At 44.1% G+C, this 18,891-nt stretch overlaps 1 protein-coding gene across 3 annotated transcripts in view; it reads right to left on the bottom strand.

Moving 5' to 3' along the window:
• The window catches only part of CD80 (CD80 molecule), a 31,073-nt gene extending 15,153 nt beyond the window's left edge, over window positions 1–15,920 (bottom strand). For 2 of the 3 annotated variants that reach the window (XM_032298988.1, XM_032298987.1), the window contains exons 1-3: window positions 15,691–15,920; window positions 14,096–14,394; window positions 418–735 (exon numbers count right to left, since the gene is read on the bottom strand). In XM_032298988.1, the coding sequence (XP_032154879.1) occupies window positions 418–735; window positions 14,096–14,195 (418 nt within the window). In that variant the 5' untranslated portion in view covers window positions 14,196–14,394; window positions 15,691–15,920. Of the gene's footprint in view, window positions 1–417; window positions 736–8,825; window positions 9,457–14,095; window positions 14,395–15,690 lie in introns of those variants that run through there. The other variant, XM_032298989.1, reaches the window with a different exon arrangement.
• Window positions 15,921–18,891: the final 2,971 nt, after the last annotated feature.

Raw genomic sequence — 18,891 nt, 5'->3', positions numbered from 1 at the left:
CTGCCTTGGCCTCCCAAATTTTGGGGATTACAGGTCTAAGCCACCATGCCCAGCCCTGCTACATTTTCAGCATGCTTTTACAGGCATATATTGCTGGTTCAAGTGCAGTTAGTAGAAAGGCTACATCAAATTAAAGATCCCCGTGGTGATTGAGAGGCTCTTTAGGTCATTACAGTGCCCCAGGATGGTTGTTATGAACTTGGATTGTCAAAGAAGAAGAAATGCAAGTTAACAGATATTACCATGACATCTTGAAAAACCAGTTAGGATTTATCGTACAACTAGAGTCTTAACTCCAAGAAATGAAGTGAGATTACATCCCTCTTTGGTACAGTTTTCACCTAAATCAATAGCCATGTGTCTTTGAGGGCATTAAGAATCTGCTGGCCTAGAGTAAAGTCTGAAAACCCCACCAACCTTTGACCGATAGCATCACTTCAGCCAGGTGTTCCCGCTTGAAAGCATCTTTTTCATACTTCAGAACAACACACTCGTATGTGCCCTCATCAGATGGGCGCAGAGCCAGGATCACAATGGATAGGTTATTAGTGATATCAAAGATGGTCCGGTTCTTGTACTTGGGCCATATATTCATGTCCCCAGACATCATAGTCAGCACCATTTTCTTCTCCTTTTGCCAGTAGATGCGAGTTTGTGCCAGCTCTCCAACAGAAACATTGTGACCACAGGACAGTGTTGCCACTTCTTTTACTCCCTTGGTCACCTGGATAATACCTATGGAGAGGCAAACAGAACAAGATTGTTTATTAAATATAGATTCCTGCATGGTCAGGAATCCAAAGTTCACAGTAACAGAACTTAGGATGTTGTGTCTAGTGACTAAGCATCAATCCAGTTTGATTTTTTTGGATCCTCAATGCTTTTTTTCTCTTCTTTTTTAAAAATTTGGTAAAAAACACATAACAGGTTGGCATGGTGGCTCATGCCTATAATCCCAGCACTTTAGGAGACCAGGGCGGGTGATGCACTTGAGGTCAGGAGTTTGAGACCCGCCTGGCCAACATGGTGAAACCCCGGCTCTACTAAAAATGCAAAAATTTAGCTGAGCATGCTGGCCAGCACCTGTAATCCCAGCTACTAGGGAGGCTGAGGCAGGAAATCACTTGAACCTGGCAGGTGGAGGTTGCAATGAGCCAAAATCACACCATTGCACTCCAGCCTGGGCAACAAGAGTGAAATTCCGTCTCAAAACAAGCAAACACATAGCATAAAATTTATCATCTTACTGATTTTTAAGTGTACAGTTCAGTGGTGTTAAGTATATTTACATTGTTGTGAAACAGATCTCTATAAATTTTCATTTTGCGAATCTGAAACTCCATGTCCATTAAACAACTCCCCTTTCCCCCTCTCCCCTCAGCCTCTGGCAATTGCCATTCTGTTTGTATAAATTTGGCTACTTTAGATACCTCATAGAAATTGAATTATATAGTAACACTCTGTTTATGACTGGCTTATTTCACTTAGCTTGATGCACTCAAGGTTCATTCATGTTGTAGCATGACAGGATTTCCTTCCTTTGTAAGGAATGGTAATGATATGATCATAATGATAATGAATAATATTACACACACACACACACACACACCACATTTTGTTTGCTCATTCATTTGTCGATGGACATTTGGCCTGCTTCCCACCTCCTAGCTACTCTGAATAATGTTACTATGAACATGTGTGTGCAAATGTCTCTTCAAGACCCTGCTTTCAATTCTTATGCATATATGGAATTTTGGGGTCATATGGTAGTTCTATTTTTAATTTTTTGAGGAACCTAAATAGTGTTTTCTATAGCAGTAGCACCGCCAATGCATAAAAAACAAATTTGGTTTCAAAAACAGAGAAGACAAATCACTAAAAGCAAACTCATGGACCAATCATTATAACATAACCTATCCCCTTCCTTTTTCTAGAGGATTTTCCAATGGCATGAAGGGTTTCGGAGCATATGAGCCTCTCCCAGAGAGGCAATTTATAATCCTATTATTTCTTCTTTTTTTTTTGAGACAGAGCCTTACTCTGTCTCCCAGGCTGGAGTGCAATGGTACAATCTTGGCTCACTGCAACCTCCACCTCCTGGGTTCAAACAATTCTCCTGCCTCAGCCTCCCGAGTAGCTGGGATTACAGATGACTGCCACTGCATGCAGCTAATTTTTGGGTTTTTTTGTTTTTTTTTTCAGTTGAGACAGGGTTTTGCCATGTTGGCCAGGCTGGTCTTGAACTCCTGACCTCAGGTGATCCCAAAGAGCTGGGATTACAGGCATAAGCCACCACACCCAGCCCTATTACTTCTTATTTGCTTTACCTAATGCAGTACCATGCCCAAGAGAAGTCAGTCCTGACCAAGGTACTGGGCATAGTGGTGGTGGAGGAGGGCAAGGTGCTGCTGCCCACCTCTGTATAGATGGCCTATATTGAATTACTCTTTATACTATCTCCTTTTCTTGCTTCTTCTGTGGTGGCTCTATGGAGGGGACAGGGACTATTTCATTTAATCTCCCAACAACCCCATGAGATATGTATTATTTCCCCCATTTTGCAGCTAAGGCAGCTGAGAGATTGAAAGGTTCAGAAAGCCTAGGACAGGGCAGGTCGGCGTAAGATTCCAAGGGCCTATGATTCTGCAGTCATGAGGAAGGATGAGGGAGGGAGATGGGGTCAATTAAGAAGAAAAAACTGGACCATACTTTAAATAGGTAGGGAAATATAATCAGTCTTCATTATTCATGAATTCCCACTTACAGAAGGCCTCCTTCCTGGCTGTGTTCCCTAGTCACTTGCTTAGGTAATTTTCAGCCACTACTGCCTTGAAAAATATGGAAGAATTTCAATATAAAGACCTAGTCTCTCATGCTCACTGCCTTTTCCCCTGTGTTTTTCCCACAGCCCCTCTCCCCACAATCATGTGGTACAACAACACACACACAGACACAGATATGCACGTGTACACACGTTCATTTAAACTACAGAACTGCATTTAACCATGGGAGAATTGAAGAATAAATTTTATCCAGATTGAGTGAGCTAAAGACTCAGACCTTCATCTGTATTAAGGTGACAGATGAAGGTTTTATTCCTGTGCTAATTCCTGGACTTAACAGGCTTAGCACAGGAATAAAACCTTCATCTGTCCCCATGCTATCTCTCATTGTTCAATACCCGCCTATAAGTGAGAACATGTGGTGTTTGATCTTCTGCTCTTGTGTCAGCTTGCTGAAAATGATGCTTTCCAGGTTCATCCATGTCCCTACAAAGGACACAAACTCATCATTTTTGATGGCTGCATAATATTCCATGGTATATATGTGCCACATTTTCCCTGTCCAGTCTATTATCGATGGGCATTTGGGTTGGTAAATGCCAGATATAGGTGATGGGGAGGAAGGCAGCAAATCACACCGCCACGTGTGTACCTATGCAACAATCCTGCATGTTCTTCACATGTACCCCAAAACCTAAAATGCAATAAAATAAATTAAAAAAAAAAAAAAAAACCTTCATCTGTCACCTTAATACACATCCTGATTCCTCCTGTTTTCACTTGAGTGACTTACAAATTGAAGCTCTCGGGACTGCCTGATACCTTAAAGGCAGTCATGACTAAGTGCTCACTGCTAACATCCCTGCCTAGAGGCTGCTGGTTGTTGGTATAGAAAGAACATGGCCTTTTTGTATTCAATAAAATCCGCGGTAGTTGTGTGACCTTAAGCAACTTACTTAACTTCTCTGAACCCCAATCTTCACATTGCTTATTATGAGGATTAAATGAGATAATTTATGTCAAGTACATACTGTGATTCAGTGCCTAGATACACACCAAATATGAATCCCATTCTCCTTTCTCCAAGGGGGTAGGGAATTTACTAACTTCTAAGGTTTTTAATTTCATCTTTGGACAATTCGATTGAGGAACTTTTGCTTTGCTTTATGTTGACGTCTGTTTTCCTCTAGCTTCTACATGCATTACAAAGCACATCTCATTCTTCTTACATAACAAGACTTGCAGATATCTGAGGATAGTTATGGCCTCTCTCAGATAGTTCTGTGGGTTCCCATCTGCCCCTGTTCCTTACTGATGTACTGAAAGTGAGTACCCTCACTTTCCTCACTACACAGTTTGGTTTGTATGTATATTTTTTTGAGACAGCAAAGTTCACTAAATCTAACATTCCAGACATCCACTGTGTGATTGGCTCAAAGTAGAACTGGGTTGTCACCTCCTTTACTTAAATCTATGTTTGCAGCCTAAAGTTTGATTCAATATGTTAGCAGCCACATTACACCTTTGATATACCTACTGGTATACCGACAAGCAAACTGCCTTATGTTCCCACCCACATATACCACTGAGTGCTGCTTCCACATCCAGTCCAGTCCAACACCCCACCAAATGGGTAAAGCTCTTCCAGTGACGTTACCTATCAAGAGTTATCCAGAATCTTCCCTGCATCTCCATATGATGACACATCTTTTTTTTTTTGAGACAGTCAGTGTCTCGCTGTTTTGCCCAGGCTGGAGTGAACTGGTGCAATCTCAGCTCACTGCAACTTCCACTGTGCCCACCTCCCAGGTTCAAGTGATTCTTCTGCCTCAGCTTCTCGAGTAGCTGGAATTACAGGTGTCCACTACCACGCCCGGCTAATTTTTGTATTTTTAGTAGAGACGGGATTTCACCATGCTGGCCAGGCTGGTCTCAAACTCCTGACCTCAGATGATCCACCCACCTCAGCCTCCCAAAGTGCTGAGATTACAAGTGTGAGCCACCGCGCCTGGCATGACGACACAGCTTGAGCATTCAGAAATATGGAAAGGCATTTGCTTGTCTTATATATATAGCCAGATGCCTATGGGCCAGGAGTTGGGGACACTGGATCCCCAGTGAGGGAGAAAGTCCACTGGTCCCTGAGAAGACCTGGATATAAATACCAACCAAGGGCTAAACAATGTACTCAGCCCCAGAGGATGTGAAAGTCATAGTAAGGAGTATGAGATCTGGAAGGGACTTCCATGATCATTCATTCTGGTGGCCTTATCTTACAGATGAAGAAACTGAGCTGAGGAAAGGAAACTGCCCAGTTTTACACATTTTTCTTTCTGGCCCAGGCTTTTAGGGCCATTCTTCTTGTTATGAACGTCTTCAGTTTTAGGCCCAGTTCCAGTAAGCCAACACTGTCCCCCATCCCAACCCAGCCCTGCCACTGAGCCCTTTTGCTTTAAGAACCAGAATCATTTTCTTTCCAGGCCTGATTGATTCCCATGGCTTCCAGCTGAAATGATTCCCATGCTTATACCTTTGGACTATTTCTACCATCTTCAGGTACCCTAAATGGATCCTACATCCTACCTTTATCTCTTTGGCTATTTGCAGTCCATGCCATACAGTTACCCTCCAGCCTGGATTTGCTAAAAGGGTTTTTATTTAAAATATTTTGTTCATTTCTCCATATAACCGAGAAATGTCAGCACGTTAATATCTGAACTAATATCTGTGTCATCAATAGCACCAACATTCCTTAGCAGACTATATTTTCTGATTTTTGGTTGAGACAGCATGGTTACTCTTCCAATGCTGTTGTAGGACCTAAAAGCAGCATCCCGCTAAGGTCGCGGTGCCCCCTGCCCAGTGCTGTTGTGCTGTGCCTTCTGGGCCCTGTATCCCCCGGAGCCACACAGATCCCCTTAGAGAGACCCGTGTCTAGGGACAGCGTTTTCTGGGCCCTGTATCCCCAGAGCCACACAGATCCCCTTAGAGAGACCCGTGTCTAAGGACAGCGTTTTCTGGGCCCTGTATCCCCTGGAGCCACAGAGATCCCCTTAAGAGAGACCTGTGTCTAGGGACAGCATTTCCAAGCCCTCTCTCTTCTTAGATAGCAAGATCATGGGGCTCGAGCACCTTTCCATCTCACCAGCCCCTCTCAGGCCTCTGTCAGACTGGATGTGGCCCCACCACAGCACTGAAGAAGAGAGTTTTGTGATGATGGGTATTTGCATAGCAAAGTGAGATAATGCAGAATGGTCCAGGCACCCCCTGGCAATTGTGTGGAATGTTGCTAGTCCCTGCTTTAGGGAATATAGCTGAAAGAGTGGAAGAAACAAAAAGATATATTTGAAGGGAGCATATTTCGAAGTGAAGGTATATTAGCAAAAGATCAAATGACAACCCATACACTCTTAGTGTTGCAAGGAAAGCAAAATGAGACATAGAAGGAATGTGGGTTGTCCATTTCGATTGACTTGGATTCTAGTCCCAGCTCAGCCACTTGCTGTTTCATCTGTTTCCTCTTCTCTAAATAGGTATGATATCCACCCCTTGGAATCATTGGAAAATTCAATTCAATTAAATGATATAAATAAAAAGCCACAAGGACACAGCAGGTCTTCGGTAACAGTTTCTGTTTTTCTCTCTCCTCCCACTGCCAACTCCTACCTTCTGTTTCCTTTCATTTCACTCAGGGGTTATGTCAGATATGTAGGACTCTGGTCTTGCTACGGGCTCGACAGACAGCAACTCACTTATCTGGGGCCCCAAATAATAGGATCTTTCCCCACCTAACCATTTGTTCCCACCCAAAAAGAATCCAGTATTTCTCACTGATTTAGATATGTGGTGATGTTAGCAAAACAGAAAGCATAACTGAAAGAGAAATTATCTAATTTTGACGATGGCTCGTAAGGAGTTTTGTCCAGCCTTCTGAGGACAAGTGTGGGTGTCTCTTGAAAAGTCATAGCACATCATCAATGGGCTGCTCCACGTTCCTGTCTGAAATCTGCTTCTCACCAGACACTGGTGCTGAGGAAGAACCAGACTAAAAAGAGGAACCCAAAATTTTCCAAACAATTTGGGAATTCACACAGGACCCAGCTTTCGGGGTTTCACCACAGAAAAGAGTTGAAATGTCTCTTAACAATTTTGTATGCTTCTGTGACTCTGGCAGGGAGGGTCAGGACCCAGAGATGTTAGTATTACTGCCGCAAACCTGGTTGAACTTCTGAGCTTGCTTTGCCATTTTCGAATGGGCATTGTAACATCTACCCAACCCAGTGGATGTGAGAATTCAAAATGAGATGCTGCTCTTAAAAGTCCTCCACAGTACCTGGGACGTTAGAGGGAGCCAGTGTCTTCCCCAGAGACCACATAGCCCAGGTCCCACTTTGCTCCCATCTACTCTTGTGGCCCCTTGTCGGAGAGGCCTTCCCTAATCTCCAACAGCAACATCCTCCCTGGCCCCCTCCATCCTGCTACTCTTTAGTCTCTTTGCCTGATTGTTTCTCTTCAGGCTTGTCTCCAGCTGATATATATTTTTTCAACTGTGATGTATATTTACACGTATATGTGATACATAATTACACACAGAGCCATGGAGTGGAGGCTTTGTCCATTTTGTCACTGCCATATCTGCAGTGTCTAGAACAGGGCCTGGCCCATAGTAGGTGCTTAGTAAATACTTGCTGAATACATGTCTAGGCATGAGGAGATGAGGTCTGGCTCCAACCACTGTGTATTGGAATCATAACCTTGATTAAGCTGGGTAACCTCTCTGGGCTTCAGGTCCCATTTCTATAAAACAGGCATAATACTATTGCTATGATTTGAATGTGTCTCCTAAAGTTTGTGTGTTGGAAATTTAATCCTGGGTGCAACAGTGTGGAGAAGTGGAGCTGTTAAAAGGTGATTAGGTCATGGAGACGCTGCATCATGAATGGATTAATGCCATTTTCTTGGGAGTGGGTTCACTACAGCAGGAGTGGCTTTCTTATAAAGGATAGCTTTGGCCTCCATCCCACTCTGTGTCTCATGCATGCTCTCCTGCCTTTCTACCCTCTGCCATGGGATGATGCAGCAAGAAGGTCCTCATCAGATGTCAGCCTCTTGACCTTGGACTTCCCAGCCTCCAGAACAGTAAAAAATAAATCTCTAAATTACCCAATCTCAGGTATTCTGTTATAGCAGCACAAAACAAACCAACACAACTATCTTCCCCGCTTCACATAATTATCTCAGATATCACAGGATACCAAATGTAAAGTGCTTTCTTAACTACAGAATGTGCTACAGATTTTTTTTTTTTTTTTTTTTTTTTTTTTTGTTGAGACGGAGTTTCACTCATGTTACCCAGGCTGGAGTGCAATGGCGCAATCTCGGCTCACCGCAACCTCCGCCTCCTGGGTTCAGGCAATTCTCCTGCCTCAGCCTCCTGAGTAGCTGGGATTACAGGCACGCACCACCATGCCCAGCTAATTTTTTGTAGTTTTAGTAGAGACGGGGTTTCACCATGTTGACCAGGATGGTCTCGATCTCTTGACCTCGTGATCCACCCGCCTCGGCCTCCCAAAGTGCTGGGATTACAGGCTTGAGCCACCGCGCCCGGCTGTGCTACAGATTTTTAATGGGGCTGTTCTTTCTCATGTAAAACAGCCTGCTTTCCTGAACCACACCCGGGATAGGACCAGCATCACCAAGGTAACTGACTGACTCTTGAACTGAGTTCAGTGCCCATAGCTGGCATGAGGGGCCCATCTTGCACCTCTACCCAGCAGCCGTCAAGAAGGGGCAGAGGCTGTGAGAGGTGGCAGAGCGAAGACAGAAATGGACAGCAATGCTGCTTGCCTTCTGGCGAATGTGCAGAAACTGTCCACCTGTATGGCATGCTGGGGACACTCAACAGTGCCGGCCTCAGCCTCTGCCTCTCCCAGGCCCTTTGCCACCCTCTTGCTCTGACCACTTAAACTCTGGACTGCTAGCCACCCAGGAGAGGAAGCTATTTGCCAACAAGTGTGCACTAGTTTTAGACAAATAATGTACCTCTCAAGAACTCAATCTAGGCCATGCGCCTGTAATCCCAGTACTTTGGGAGGCCAGCCCAAGGCAGGTGGATTGCTTGAGCCAGGAGTTTGAGACCAGTCTGGGCAACATAGCAAAAACCCCATCTCTGCAAAAAGAAAAAAAAAATAGATCTTAATCTACAACAGAATATTACTTCAGAATATTATTTGGCCATAAAAGCAAATGGAGTACCAAAACATATACAACACGGATGAACCTTAAAGACATAATGCTCGGTGAAGGAAGATAGACACAAAATGTCACATGTTGTAAGAAATGTCCAGAATATTCTTTCTTACTTGGATTCTGGAAAAAAAGAGAGAGAAAAGAAATGTCTACAACAGGCAAATTCATAGATATAGAGAGTGGACTGTGGTTACGAGGAGAAGGGGTAGAGGGGAGTGAGGAGTAGCTGCAAATAGGCACAGGGTTTCTTTCTGAGATGATGGAAATGTTCTGGAATTCAATAGTGATGGTGGTTTCACAACATTGCAAATATACTAAAACCCACTGAATTGTACACTTTGTTTCTTTCTTTTTTTCTTCATTTATTTGTGGCAGAGTCTCACTGTGTTACCCAGGCTGGAGTCTAGTCACACAATCTTGGCTCACAGCAACCTCCACCTTCCAGGTTCAAAAGATTCTCCTGCCTTAGTCTCCTGAGTAGCTGAGATTTAAGGTATAGGCCACCTTGCCTAGTTAATTTTTGTATTTTAGGTAGAGATGGAGTTTTGCCACGTTGGCCAGGCTGGTTTCAAACTCCTGCCCTCAAGTGATCCACCCGCCTTGACCTCCCAAAGTGCTGAGATTACAGGCGTGAGCCACCGCAGCTAGCTGAATTGCATACTTTAAAACGTTGAATTTTATGTCATTGCAAATAAAACGCAAAGGGAAAAAAAGAACCCATTCTAGGAAGACCTGAGTCTTCCCCACCCTCACCATGGCTGGAGGCTGGGTGGATGCGGTAGCCAGGCTGGAGTGCCCCTCCCAGGGAGTTAGAGAGGCTGCCCTGGCAGGGGTCTGAGGGCTGCATCACCACTCCTGGTGGAGAAGGGAGAGAAACAGTTGACACATCTTAAAACTCACCAAATGATATGACATACATGACCTCCCTGGAAACACAAGTGTGCTTTTTAAATAAACATTTTCTGCTGGGTGCGGTGGCTCACACCTGTAATCCCAGCACTTTGGGAGGCCGAGGCAGGTGGATCACCTGAGGTCAGGAGTTCCAGACCAGCCTGGCCAAGATGGTGAAACCTCATCTCTACTAAAAAATACAAAATTTAGCTGGGTGTGGTGGTGCACACCTGTAATCCCAGCTACTCAGGAGGCTGAGGCAGGAGAATCGATTGAGCCTGGGAGTGGAGGTTGCAGTGAGCGAGATCGTGCCACTACACTCCAGCCTGGCGACAGAATGAGACTCCGTCTCAAAAAAAAAAAAAAGAGAGAGAGAGAGAAAAAAATATATAAACATTTTCCCTGACTATAAAATAAACATTCTAAGAAATAATGGAAGATACAGAAAAGCATCAAAGTCACCTATTATCTCGCCACCTGATTTTACCGTTCCTGGTTTATGCACACCTGTCCAACAGGAGTGACTATTTGGACCATTCTAAATGTTTGATTAGGTGAACTAGCACCTACAGGGCTGGTGTCAGCCCTGGGCTGGGTGCTAGCCACACAAAGGAGATAGGCAGAGCTGCGTCTGGTGGCTGCAAGCTTGAGACCTGTGTCCCCTGATGTTCACACTGCTCCTTTTCTCTTTCTAAATAGTATTTATATCCTTAAAATGCCCAGCAACTTGAAGAACTGTTGTCAGGGTAATGATGGCAACAATCACTGCTCATGGGACCCCTGGGCCAGCAGCATAGAGGCATGTGTTGCGGGGAGAGGATGTGTTCTGTGAATGGTGGCACTTTGGGGTATTCTCTTTTCTCCTAGCTCTGAGTTCTCAGACTATAAACTTATAGGCAATGCTTTTCCTGCATCACTTGCCTCCTCTTTAGACCTGAGCCTCCCTTAAAGGACTTCGGCTCTGAAGGAAAAGCTGCCCATATTGGCCCTTCTAAGATTAGCCCTGTTAGAGCCCCTGCCTTACTGCCACCAGTTGCTGGAGTACAAAGTCAGGTGTTTCTGCCCCCATAGACAGTGCCTGCCGACCTAGAGGGAAAGAGGAGCCTGGCTGGTTCCACCCTGTGTATGAAAGAAGGGTCCCTTCCCTTGGGCATTAGTGGCTGGGCAGGGGGAGGGGGAGAGCACCTCTGCCAGGGTGTGGCTTCTGACCCAAAGCAGGAGAGGAGGGCCTACTGTGGCAAATCCCTGCCCTGAACAATGCCCTCTATAATCCTTCTCCACTGTATTCACTCAATCTCACCTCTCAGAGACCATGCACAACTCACACCTATGCTCCTATTGGGCAGTCCTCACTAATTTTACATGGTACACACTCTCCAATCCATTGACTTCCCTCTGACTCAATTCTTTTCATCAAAGACATCATCAGGTATGGTAAGTTACTGAAAAAACCTCCTGGTAGGTTTTGCACAGTCACTGCGGATACCCTACAAGCCACTCCTTGTTCTTCAGTAACCCTTTTTGTTGTTGTTATATTTAGAGATTTACTACTGAAACTCAAAGTGTATGGTGGAGCTGCATCAGCATCACCTAGGTGCTTCTTAGAAATGCAGAATGTTAGGCACCATCCCAGACCCACCTAAACAGAAACAGCATTTAAAAAACTATATAGATTTTATTTTTTAGAGTGGTTTTAGATTCATAGAAAAACTGAGTGTAAAGTACAGAGGATTTCCATATACCCCCTCCCAATATATTCACAGCTTCCCCCACCATCTACATCCTGCGCCAGAGCAGTACATTTGCTACAACTGATGAATCTACAATAACACATCATCACCGCCCCAGATCCAGAGTTCACACTAGGGTTCACTCCTGATATTGCAATATTCTATGGGTTGGGACAATTCACAATAACTTATATCTGTCATTACAGTATTAGCAAAATAGAATCACTTCTCTAAAAAAAATTCCCTGTGCCTCAAAACCCCTAGGTGACCGGTATGTGTAATTAAAGTGTGAACAGAGCTGGGGAAGACTACACCACTCCCCTTTGTAAAGCCCTTCCAGCTTCCTGAATAACATGCAGATTCATGACCGTAGCTCACAAGCACAGTGGGGCCTGGTTCTTGCTCTTGGGCCATTCGCTCCTCTCCTCCTTTTCTAGCTCACTGCCACTCCTTGCTGGCAGGGGAAGACAGCACTTCCTCTGGCAGTGCCTGTGCCCTGCCTTCAAAGCACTTAGCTTTGTTTGCTGGCCACACCTTCACACATTCGAGTGATTATTGGATGACTTTTCCTCTTCCTAGTTATCATTTTTCAAATGATATTGCAAATTTCACAAACACAAGAGCCATGTCCATTTTCCTCACAACTTGTCCCAGGACCAAGAATGGTCTCTTGCATGCATGGGATGCTCATGTTTGTTGAATTAATAAATGATTAAACCAAAAAGTGAACAGCTGTTGCCCTGACCAGAATTCTTTCTCCATTACCCATCTGCCCCTGTAAAGCCTACCTTCGGTGCTGCAGGCCAGCCTGGTTTCCCAGATCTTGGGCTCTTACAATTAGGGGAAAGTAATGCATTGCTTTTTGCTTGTTTTACATGGGTTAGCTTTGCCTTCCCCCAACTAACATAGGCAAACCTCTCTGAGGGCAGGAATCCTAGCCTCAACTTTTATGGCCCACCTGGCGCACCGTCGGTGGTTCATTGACTCAGTCATAGCAGCAGTAAAACCAGGGTGTAGCTGGAGAACAAGGTGCTTTCCTAAACATCTTTATTTAGCTCAAAGATCTCCTTCCATGTACCTTTGACTCTAATTTTCCTGGTACAAGTTCTAAAGTCTGGGTTTTAATTTTTATTTTATGTCTTCTTTTGCTTTTTTATTGTTCTTTCTCTTTCCGGCTCTCTTCCTCCTTGCCCCCCTAATTTCTGGGAAACCTGTACATATTTCCTTCTAAATATTTTAAACTCCTTTGTACTTCCCAGAAGACTAGTTTGGGAGTGCTCCCCCAACTTCCCAGAAGGAAATTGTAACTGTTGGAAATGTAATATAACTGTCAAATATATACAAAATCTGAGGTGTAAATTGTGAAATGTAAGCCATGGTTCCCTTCATTCTAAAACAATGTAAAATAGCTCTGGACAGAAAATTTTTAAGGACCACTATTGCAGTCAAGTAATCTGTGTGTCCCCAGCTCTCCTCCCTTCCCTCTGCCTCTCTCTCATACCTCTGATGTTTTAGGCAGTACTTTAAGTGAGGAGTTTTTAAGGCCAGGAACCTTAATAGTTGCATCTTTGCAGACTGGCAAACCATGCTGTAGCCCAAGCTACTTCTTTATTTTTGGGAAACCAGTAGGCATGCTGCTCACTAAAAAGTAGATCTTTTGTTTTCTGACTTAAAAAAAAAAGTCAGAACCATCCTGCCAGCAGGGACAAGCCTCACCCTTCTTGACAGTCCCGAAAGTCCAGCACTCTTAAGATCACCTGAGCAGGAACAAAAGCCTCTAGAAGTCAAATTATTATTTGCAGGACATATATGTAATACCTATGTAGCAGATTAAAAATAACTAAAAATATAATTTTGTGCTAAATCTGACACCACTTAAAGTCAAATGCCAATGTTGATAAAAGATCTCAGAATCCAAAGCAGAACAAATAAAATTAATGTATTAAGAGGAATTAAGAAGATTAACGTCATTAAGAGGAATTGTCCTCAACTACTCTCCTGCCTTCAAATTGGAAAGATCACTATTTTTCAATTTTAGAGGCAGAATACTTCGCTGATTTCTATCATGATAACATAGTTTGGGACTGGACTCTGAGACCAGTACTGGCACATCACAAAATATAAATGAGCATCTCTTATTCATGGACGAGACCATTGTGAATCTCTGGCTGTACGATTTTGTTAAAAATAATACTATCTCTCTCACCCTTCCTTGAAGGTCTGGGTTCTTGAGTTAACTTGGTTGCTAACTTGCTGTGTGAGGATAGGCAGGTCCTTTAGCCTCTTTGGACCACAGTTTTTTCATCTTTAAAATGTACTGAAAACACCCTGAAGGTTCCTTCCAGCTTATAGGGTAATAGAAGGGAGCAGCTCAGAGAACCCCACCTCCTTTCTCTTAACCCTGTACCAACTGACTCAGTTAAGTTCCTGAAAGTTGCTTACCTGAACAGATGTGAAAAAGACCAAACAGCACCAACAGAGGAAGGAACATGAGGTATGGACCCTTGGATGGTGTTGTTCCCTGCCTCCGTGCGTGGCCCATGGCTTCAGATGCTTGGGGTCAAAAGTGAAAGCCAACAATTTGGAGCCAAGTAAGACCAGGGCACTTTCCAGGTACAAAACAGGCAGGGCTGATGATAATCCAATTGCCACACGTAGAGGATTCTCCAGTGAGAAAACACATTGACCAGAGTTTGGATAGTGTTTCCGGGCTTCAAAGATTGTGGATATAGTTTCACAACCTGAAAAAGGAACAAATAAAATTCATCCAGGAAGGAAGATGTGCCTACTGTCAGTTGTAAAACTCCCTAGTTGCCTGTTAAAATTAGTTGGAGATCTTAACCTAAGCAACCTCTAAAGCATGGTGTGACCCTGAGAAAACGCAAGTTGAAATTCTGTGATAGACCCTACCTTGTACTGGTTCCAAGAATCAACCACAGCCCTTCCATGAAAGGGTTTTCTACTTAATGGATGTGGTTAAGACTTTGTTAGAAACACAGAGAACTGTAAGGACTCTCCATATCTGTTAGCCAACCTACAAAAGTTCAAATCCTCTTCTGAACATACCAAGTAGCACAGAGCAGGCAGTAAGGGTGTATTTTGTCCAAGGGAGAACCTAAGTTATGAAACAACTTCTTTCTTGACATATTAACATAGGAAAAAAAAGTATCTCAATTCTTTAAACCCTGTGTTCAAATAATATATCATAAAGGGGTGCAAGATTTTAATCAATAGAAAAGTCTATCAGTAAAAAAGGATGGAAAAAAACACACTGCAACCATTACTTACTCAAATTATGTACTCCAGGGCCAGGCGTGGTGGCTCACATCTGTAATCCCAACACTTTGGGAGGCTGAGGTGGGCAAGGCACAGAGCGACAGCGAGACGCTGTCTCAAAAAAAAACGTGTACTCTCATGTGAGACGGCTAGTGATTAATTTTCCAGTAAATACATCAAAATTGAGAAATGAAAATGAACACTGTGCTCCACCGTCATCCCTTCAGGCTGCTAGCAGGACACAGCCCAGTGCTGCTCAGAGAATGCATGAGTGTCGTCTTTGGGGACCACCGTGGAGCTAGTGTTCCAGCCACGCCATATTGTCTTATTAGCCATCATCCATTTTAGGCAGGATTAGTTAAAAGAGACTTATTCGCCAGAATTTTTTTTCTTGAGATAGAGTCTCTTTCTGTTGCCCAGGCTGGAGTGCCGTGGCGTGACCATATCTCACCACAGCCTCAACCTCCCGAGCTCAAGCAATTTTCCCACTTTCACTAGAATTTCACTGGTTTGAGAAATTCAAATACGGCCCACAAAAATAATATTTGCTACCATCTGGGCCACAATTCTGACTATGATGCTCCAAATGTGTCAGGAAGCCACAGTCTCCTGTGGGAATGAGACCCTGAGTGTTCCTTTGAGGGCAAGCACGGATCCAGGAGGTGGTAATGGTGGTATGTTTGTTAAAAAGCAGTCAGGTTGCTGGTAACTAGTTCTATCAGCTAGTTATCCCATAGTAAAATAACAGTAAATGTACTTACTTGCTGAAGAAAAATTCACTTTTTCTTTAAATCCTTTGATTTCAGGAAGAGGCTCTCTTCTGAGATGTTCTCTTTTTGCAGTCTATAAAACAATGAGAAGTCACTCCGTTTTGCTTTTGGTGATCCGTCAGAGAGGTGACATTTCCCCCTTCTCACTTCCTGTTACTTGACAGAGGATTTGAGTTTGCCCAGAAGTACTTCGTCAGTGCCATGAGTTGGGGATGGTGTTTGAGGAAGCTCCCTCTGCTACTGTCTTCTAACGGGTACTTTTTGTTTGTTTGTTTGTTTTTTAACATTTTATTATTATTTTTTATTGATTTTAGGTTTTGGGGTACATGTGAAGAACATGCAAGATTGTTGCATAGGTACACACATGGCAGTGTGATTTGCTGCCTTCCTCCCCTTCACCTATATCTGGCATTTCTCCCCATGCTATCTCTCCCCAACTCCCCACCCCCCACTGTCCCTCCCCTGTTTCCCCCCAACAGACCCCAGTGTGTGATGCTCCGCTCCCTGTGTCCGTGTGTTCTCATTGTTCAATACCCACCTATGAGTGAGAACATGCGGTGTTTGATTTTCTGTTCTTGTATCAGTTTGCTGAGAATGATGGTTTCCAGGTTCATCCATGTCCCTACAAAGGACACAAACTCATCGTTTTTGATGGCTGCATAATATTTCATGGTGTATATGTGCCACATTTTCCCTGTCCAGTCTATCATCGATGGGCATTTGGATTGGTTCCAGGTCTTTGGTATTGTAAACTGTGCTGCAATACTTTTTAGAGGGTGTGGCTAAGGCAAACTACACAGCGGCCTCCCTCACCCCCATGCACAAACTAACAAACATGAAACACCAAGAGTACCAAGCCTAGTGGAAGAGAAGAAAGGTGCCCGAAAAGAGGGAGGGGCAGCCCGCTAGCCTTGCTGTGTGATGGGAGGCGAGCTTCATGAGCTGGCTGTTTCTGTGCTGGTGTCAGGTTTTGTTTTAGCACCCAGAGTTACTCCTGAGTCCCTGCAGAAATGAGCTGTCGACCTCATATGTAGGGGACACTTCTGGGAGAGTGCTCAGCTCATAAGACCACCCTCAACTGTACTCCCAGCTCTGCATCCCACCATCTTCAGACTGGACTCCTGGCAGCCACACTGGACAGTGAACTCTGATCACCCCAGCCACAGCTGAGTTCACCTCAGGAGGGGTGAGGAGGACTTTAGTCGTGCCCATGACTCCTATTTCCAGCTAGCTTGCCACCCACCCCTCTGCATCCCTTTGTTGTAGGATTCTGGAGCTCCTGTGGGTGAGCAGCTGACCCATCCTGGACCAGTGTACCTGTTTGCACAAGTGGAACCTGACAATACCTTGCATGGGCCTGCAGGATCCACAGTCTGAGTCTGGCCCCACCCAGGGATTCTCTGATGTCTTGGCATTCTTTGGAAGTTCTGCACTCAAGCATGTGCAATCCAGAAATGCAGGGAAGTCGATGCCCATTGAGCTGCTCTTGACCAAAGGGGGTTGGAAGCTGGTGGATAACTGCTTCCTCCTTTGCCTCCCAGGTGAAGAGTTCTGAGACACATTGAATGAGGCTCCCTAGAAAGTCCCCATGGGATCAAGTACCAGTGGCCCCTAACAGTGGTCACCTCTGTGAGGCTTCCTTGTACTGGCTGTGCCTCCTTCCTGGGCCTGCATTGCTGGACCCATGTTTCCAAAAAAATCACTTTGCTCAAACCTTTATCTCTAGCTTGGCTTTCTGGAGAATGCAGGCTAAGGCAGCAGGGATATTCGGTGTGGTGGAAATACGATAGTTTTTCTTCTAAATTAAACGTGTAGAATGGTGAGTCCATTTAGAGAGAAAAGAGAAAATGACAGTAGACACAGTATACAAATATGGCAAACATTGTGAATAGGGCATAGAAGTGTCTGAATATTGACTTAAGGCTATTAGAAAACAAATTTTCCTTGCAAAAATTACAATTTGAGCTGCTAGCCATCCTATATTTTTCAGTGTTATTGAAGACAGAGATCCCTTTAAATAAAAAGCTGACTGGGAAGGATGAAAGCAGAGGCTTCTGGGTGTCCATAGGGTTGGGAGTGAAAATCATCCTAAAGGAAGAGAAGGAAGGAATAAAGGCTTTCTACTTCATGGTTGTGCTTAGCCTCTGATCAACCTGTGGTCTGGCAAACACAGGCCTTCTCTAGAGGGAATATATCCTAAGGCTCAGCTAGTGCTACCTCTAAAAATTGCTAGCAGCATCTGAGACAGATCTTATGCATGAGTGAGTGACAGCTTATACGATGCACTCTGATAGGTCCACTTCTAAAGCATCACTACTACTGGCACCCAACAATGCATACATTTCCTGCCACAGGATGCATTCATTTGGGCGAGGCAGGCTCTTCAAACTAAGGTACTTGCATCCAGAGAATAACTGGGAATTTTCACAGGGTATGTGGGCACTAATAGTTTTAAGATAATCAATTTTCAGGTTTTCAGTTTCATTATGTATTCTTTCATAAAACTTAATTAACCTGCAGTGAGAACTGGGCCTTCACCTCATGTAAAAAGAAAGGCTTACCTCTCATGCAACCTTACTCTTATGATGATGCAATATTCTAGAAAGTTAAAAAAAACTTCAGAATGTCAAAGGGGCTGTTTAAAATATTGATGTTTTAATCTATGTGGCTTCCTTAAATTGAGACAATATAAGCCCAAGATAGGGCCTTGTGTCCCTCCAAAGTCTTGTATATATTACCATTAAGTAGAAACATGGCTTTAGAAATACGTGTATCGCTGGGTGAGTGGCTCACACCTGTAATCCTAGCACTTTGGGAGGCCAGGCCAGGTGGATCACCCGAGGTCAAGGGTTCAAGACCAGCCTGGCCAACATGGCGAAACCTCGTCTCTACTAAAAATACAAAAATTAGGCGGGTGAGGTGGCCAGAGCCTTTAATCCCAGCCACTCAGGAGGCTGAAGCATGAGAATCGCTTGAACCTGGGAGGCAGAGGATGCGGTGAGCCAAGATCAGGCCATTGCACTCCAGCCTGGGCGACAGAGCAAGACTCTGTCTCAAAAAAAAAGAAAAGAAAAAAGAAATAGATGTATTGTAGTGGGGTGGCAGGAGTGGTGGAAGCTTTTATTTAATAAACTTGATTCTACTTCCTATGTGTCATCAATGATGCCATCCTTCCCACACCAGCCAGAAAGA

This window comes from Sapajus apella, unplaced genomic scaffold (assembly GCF_009761245.1).
Source record: "Sapajus apella isolate SASKATOON/1434 unplaced genomic scaffold, GSC_monkey_1.0 scaffold40, whole genome shotgun sequence".
In the NCBI taxonomy this organism is placed as follows: domain Eukaryota; kingdom Metazoa; phylum Chordata; class Mammalia; order Primates; family Cebidae; genus Sapajus; species Sapajus apella.
This window is presented reverse-complemented; position numbering and strand designations above follow the sequence as displayed.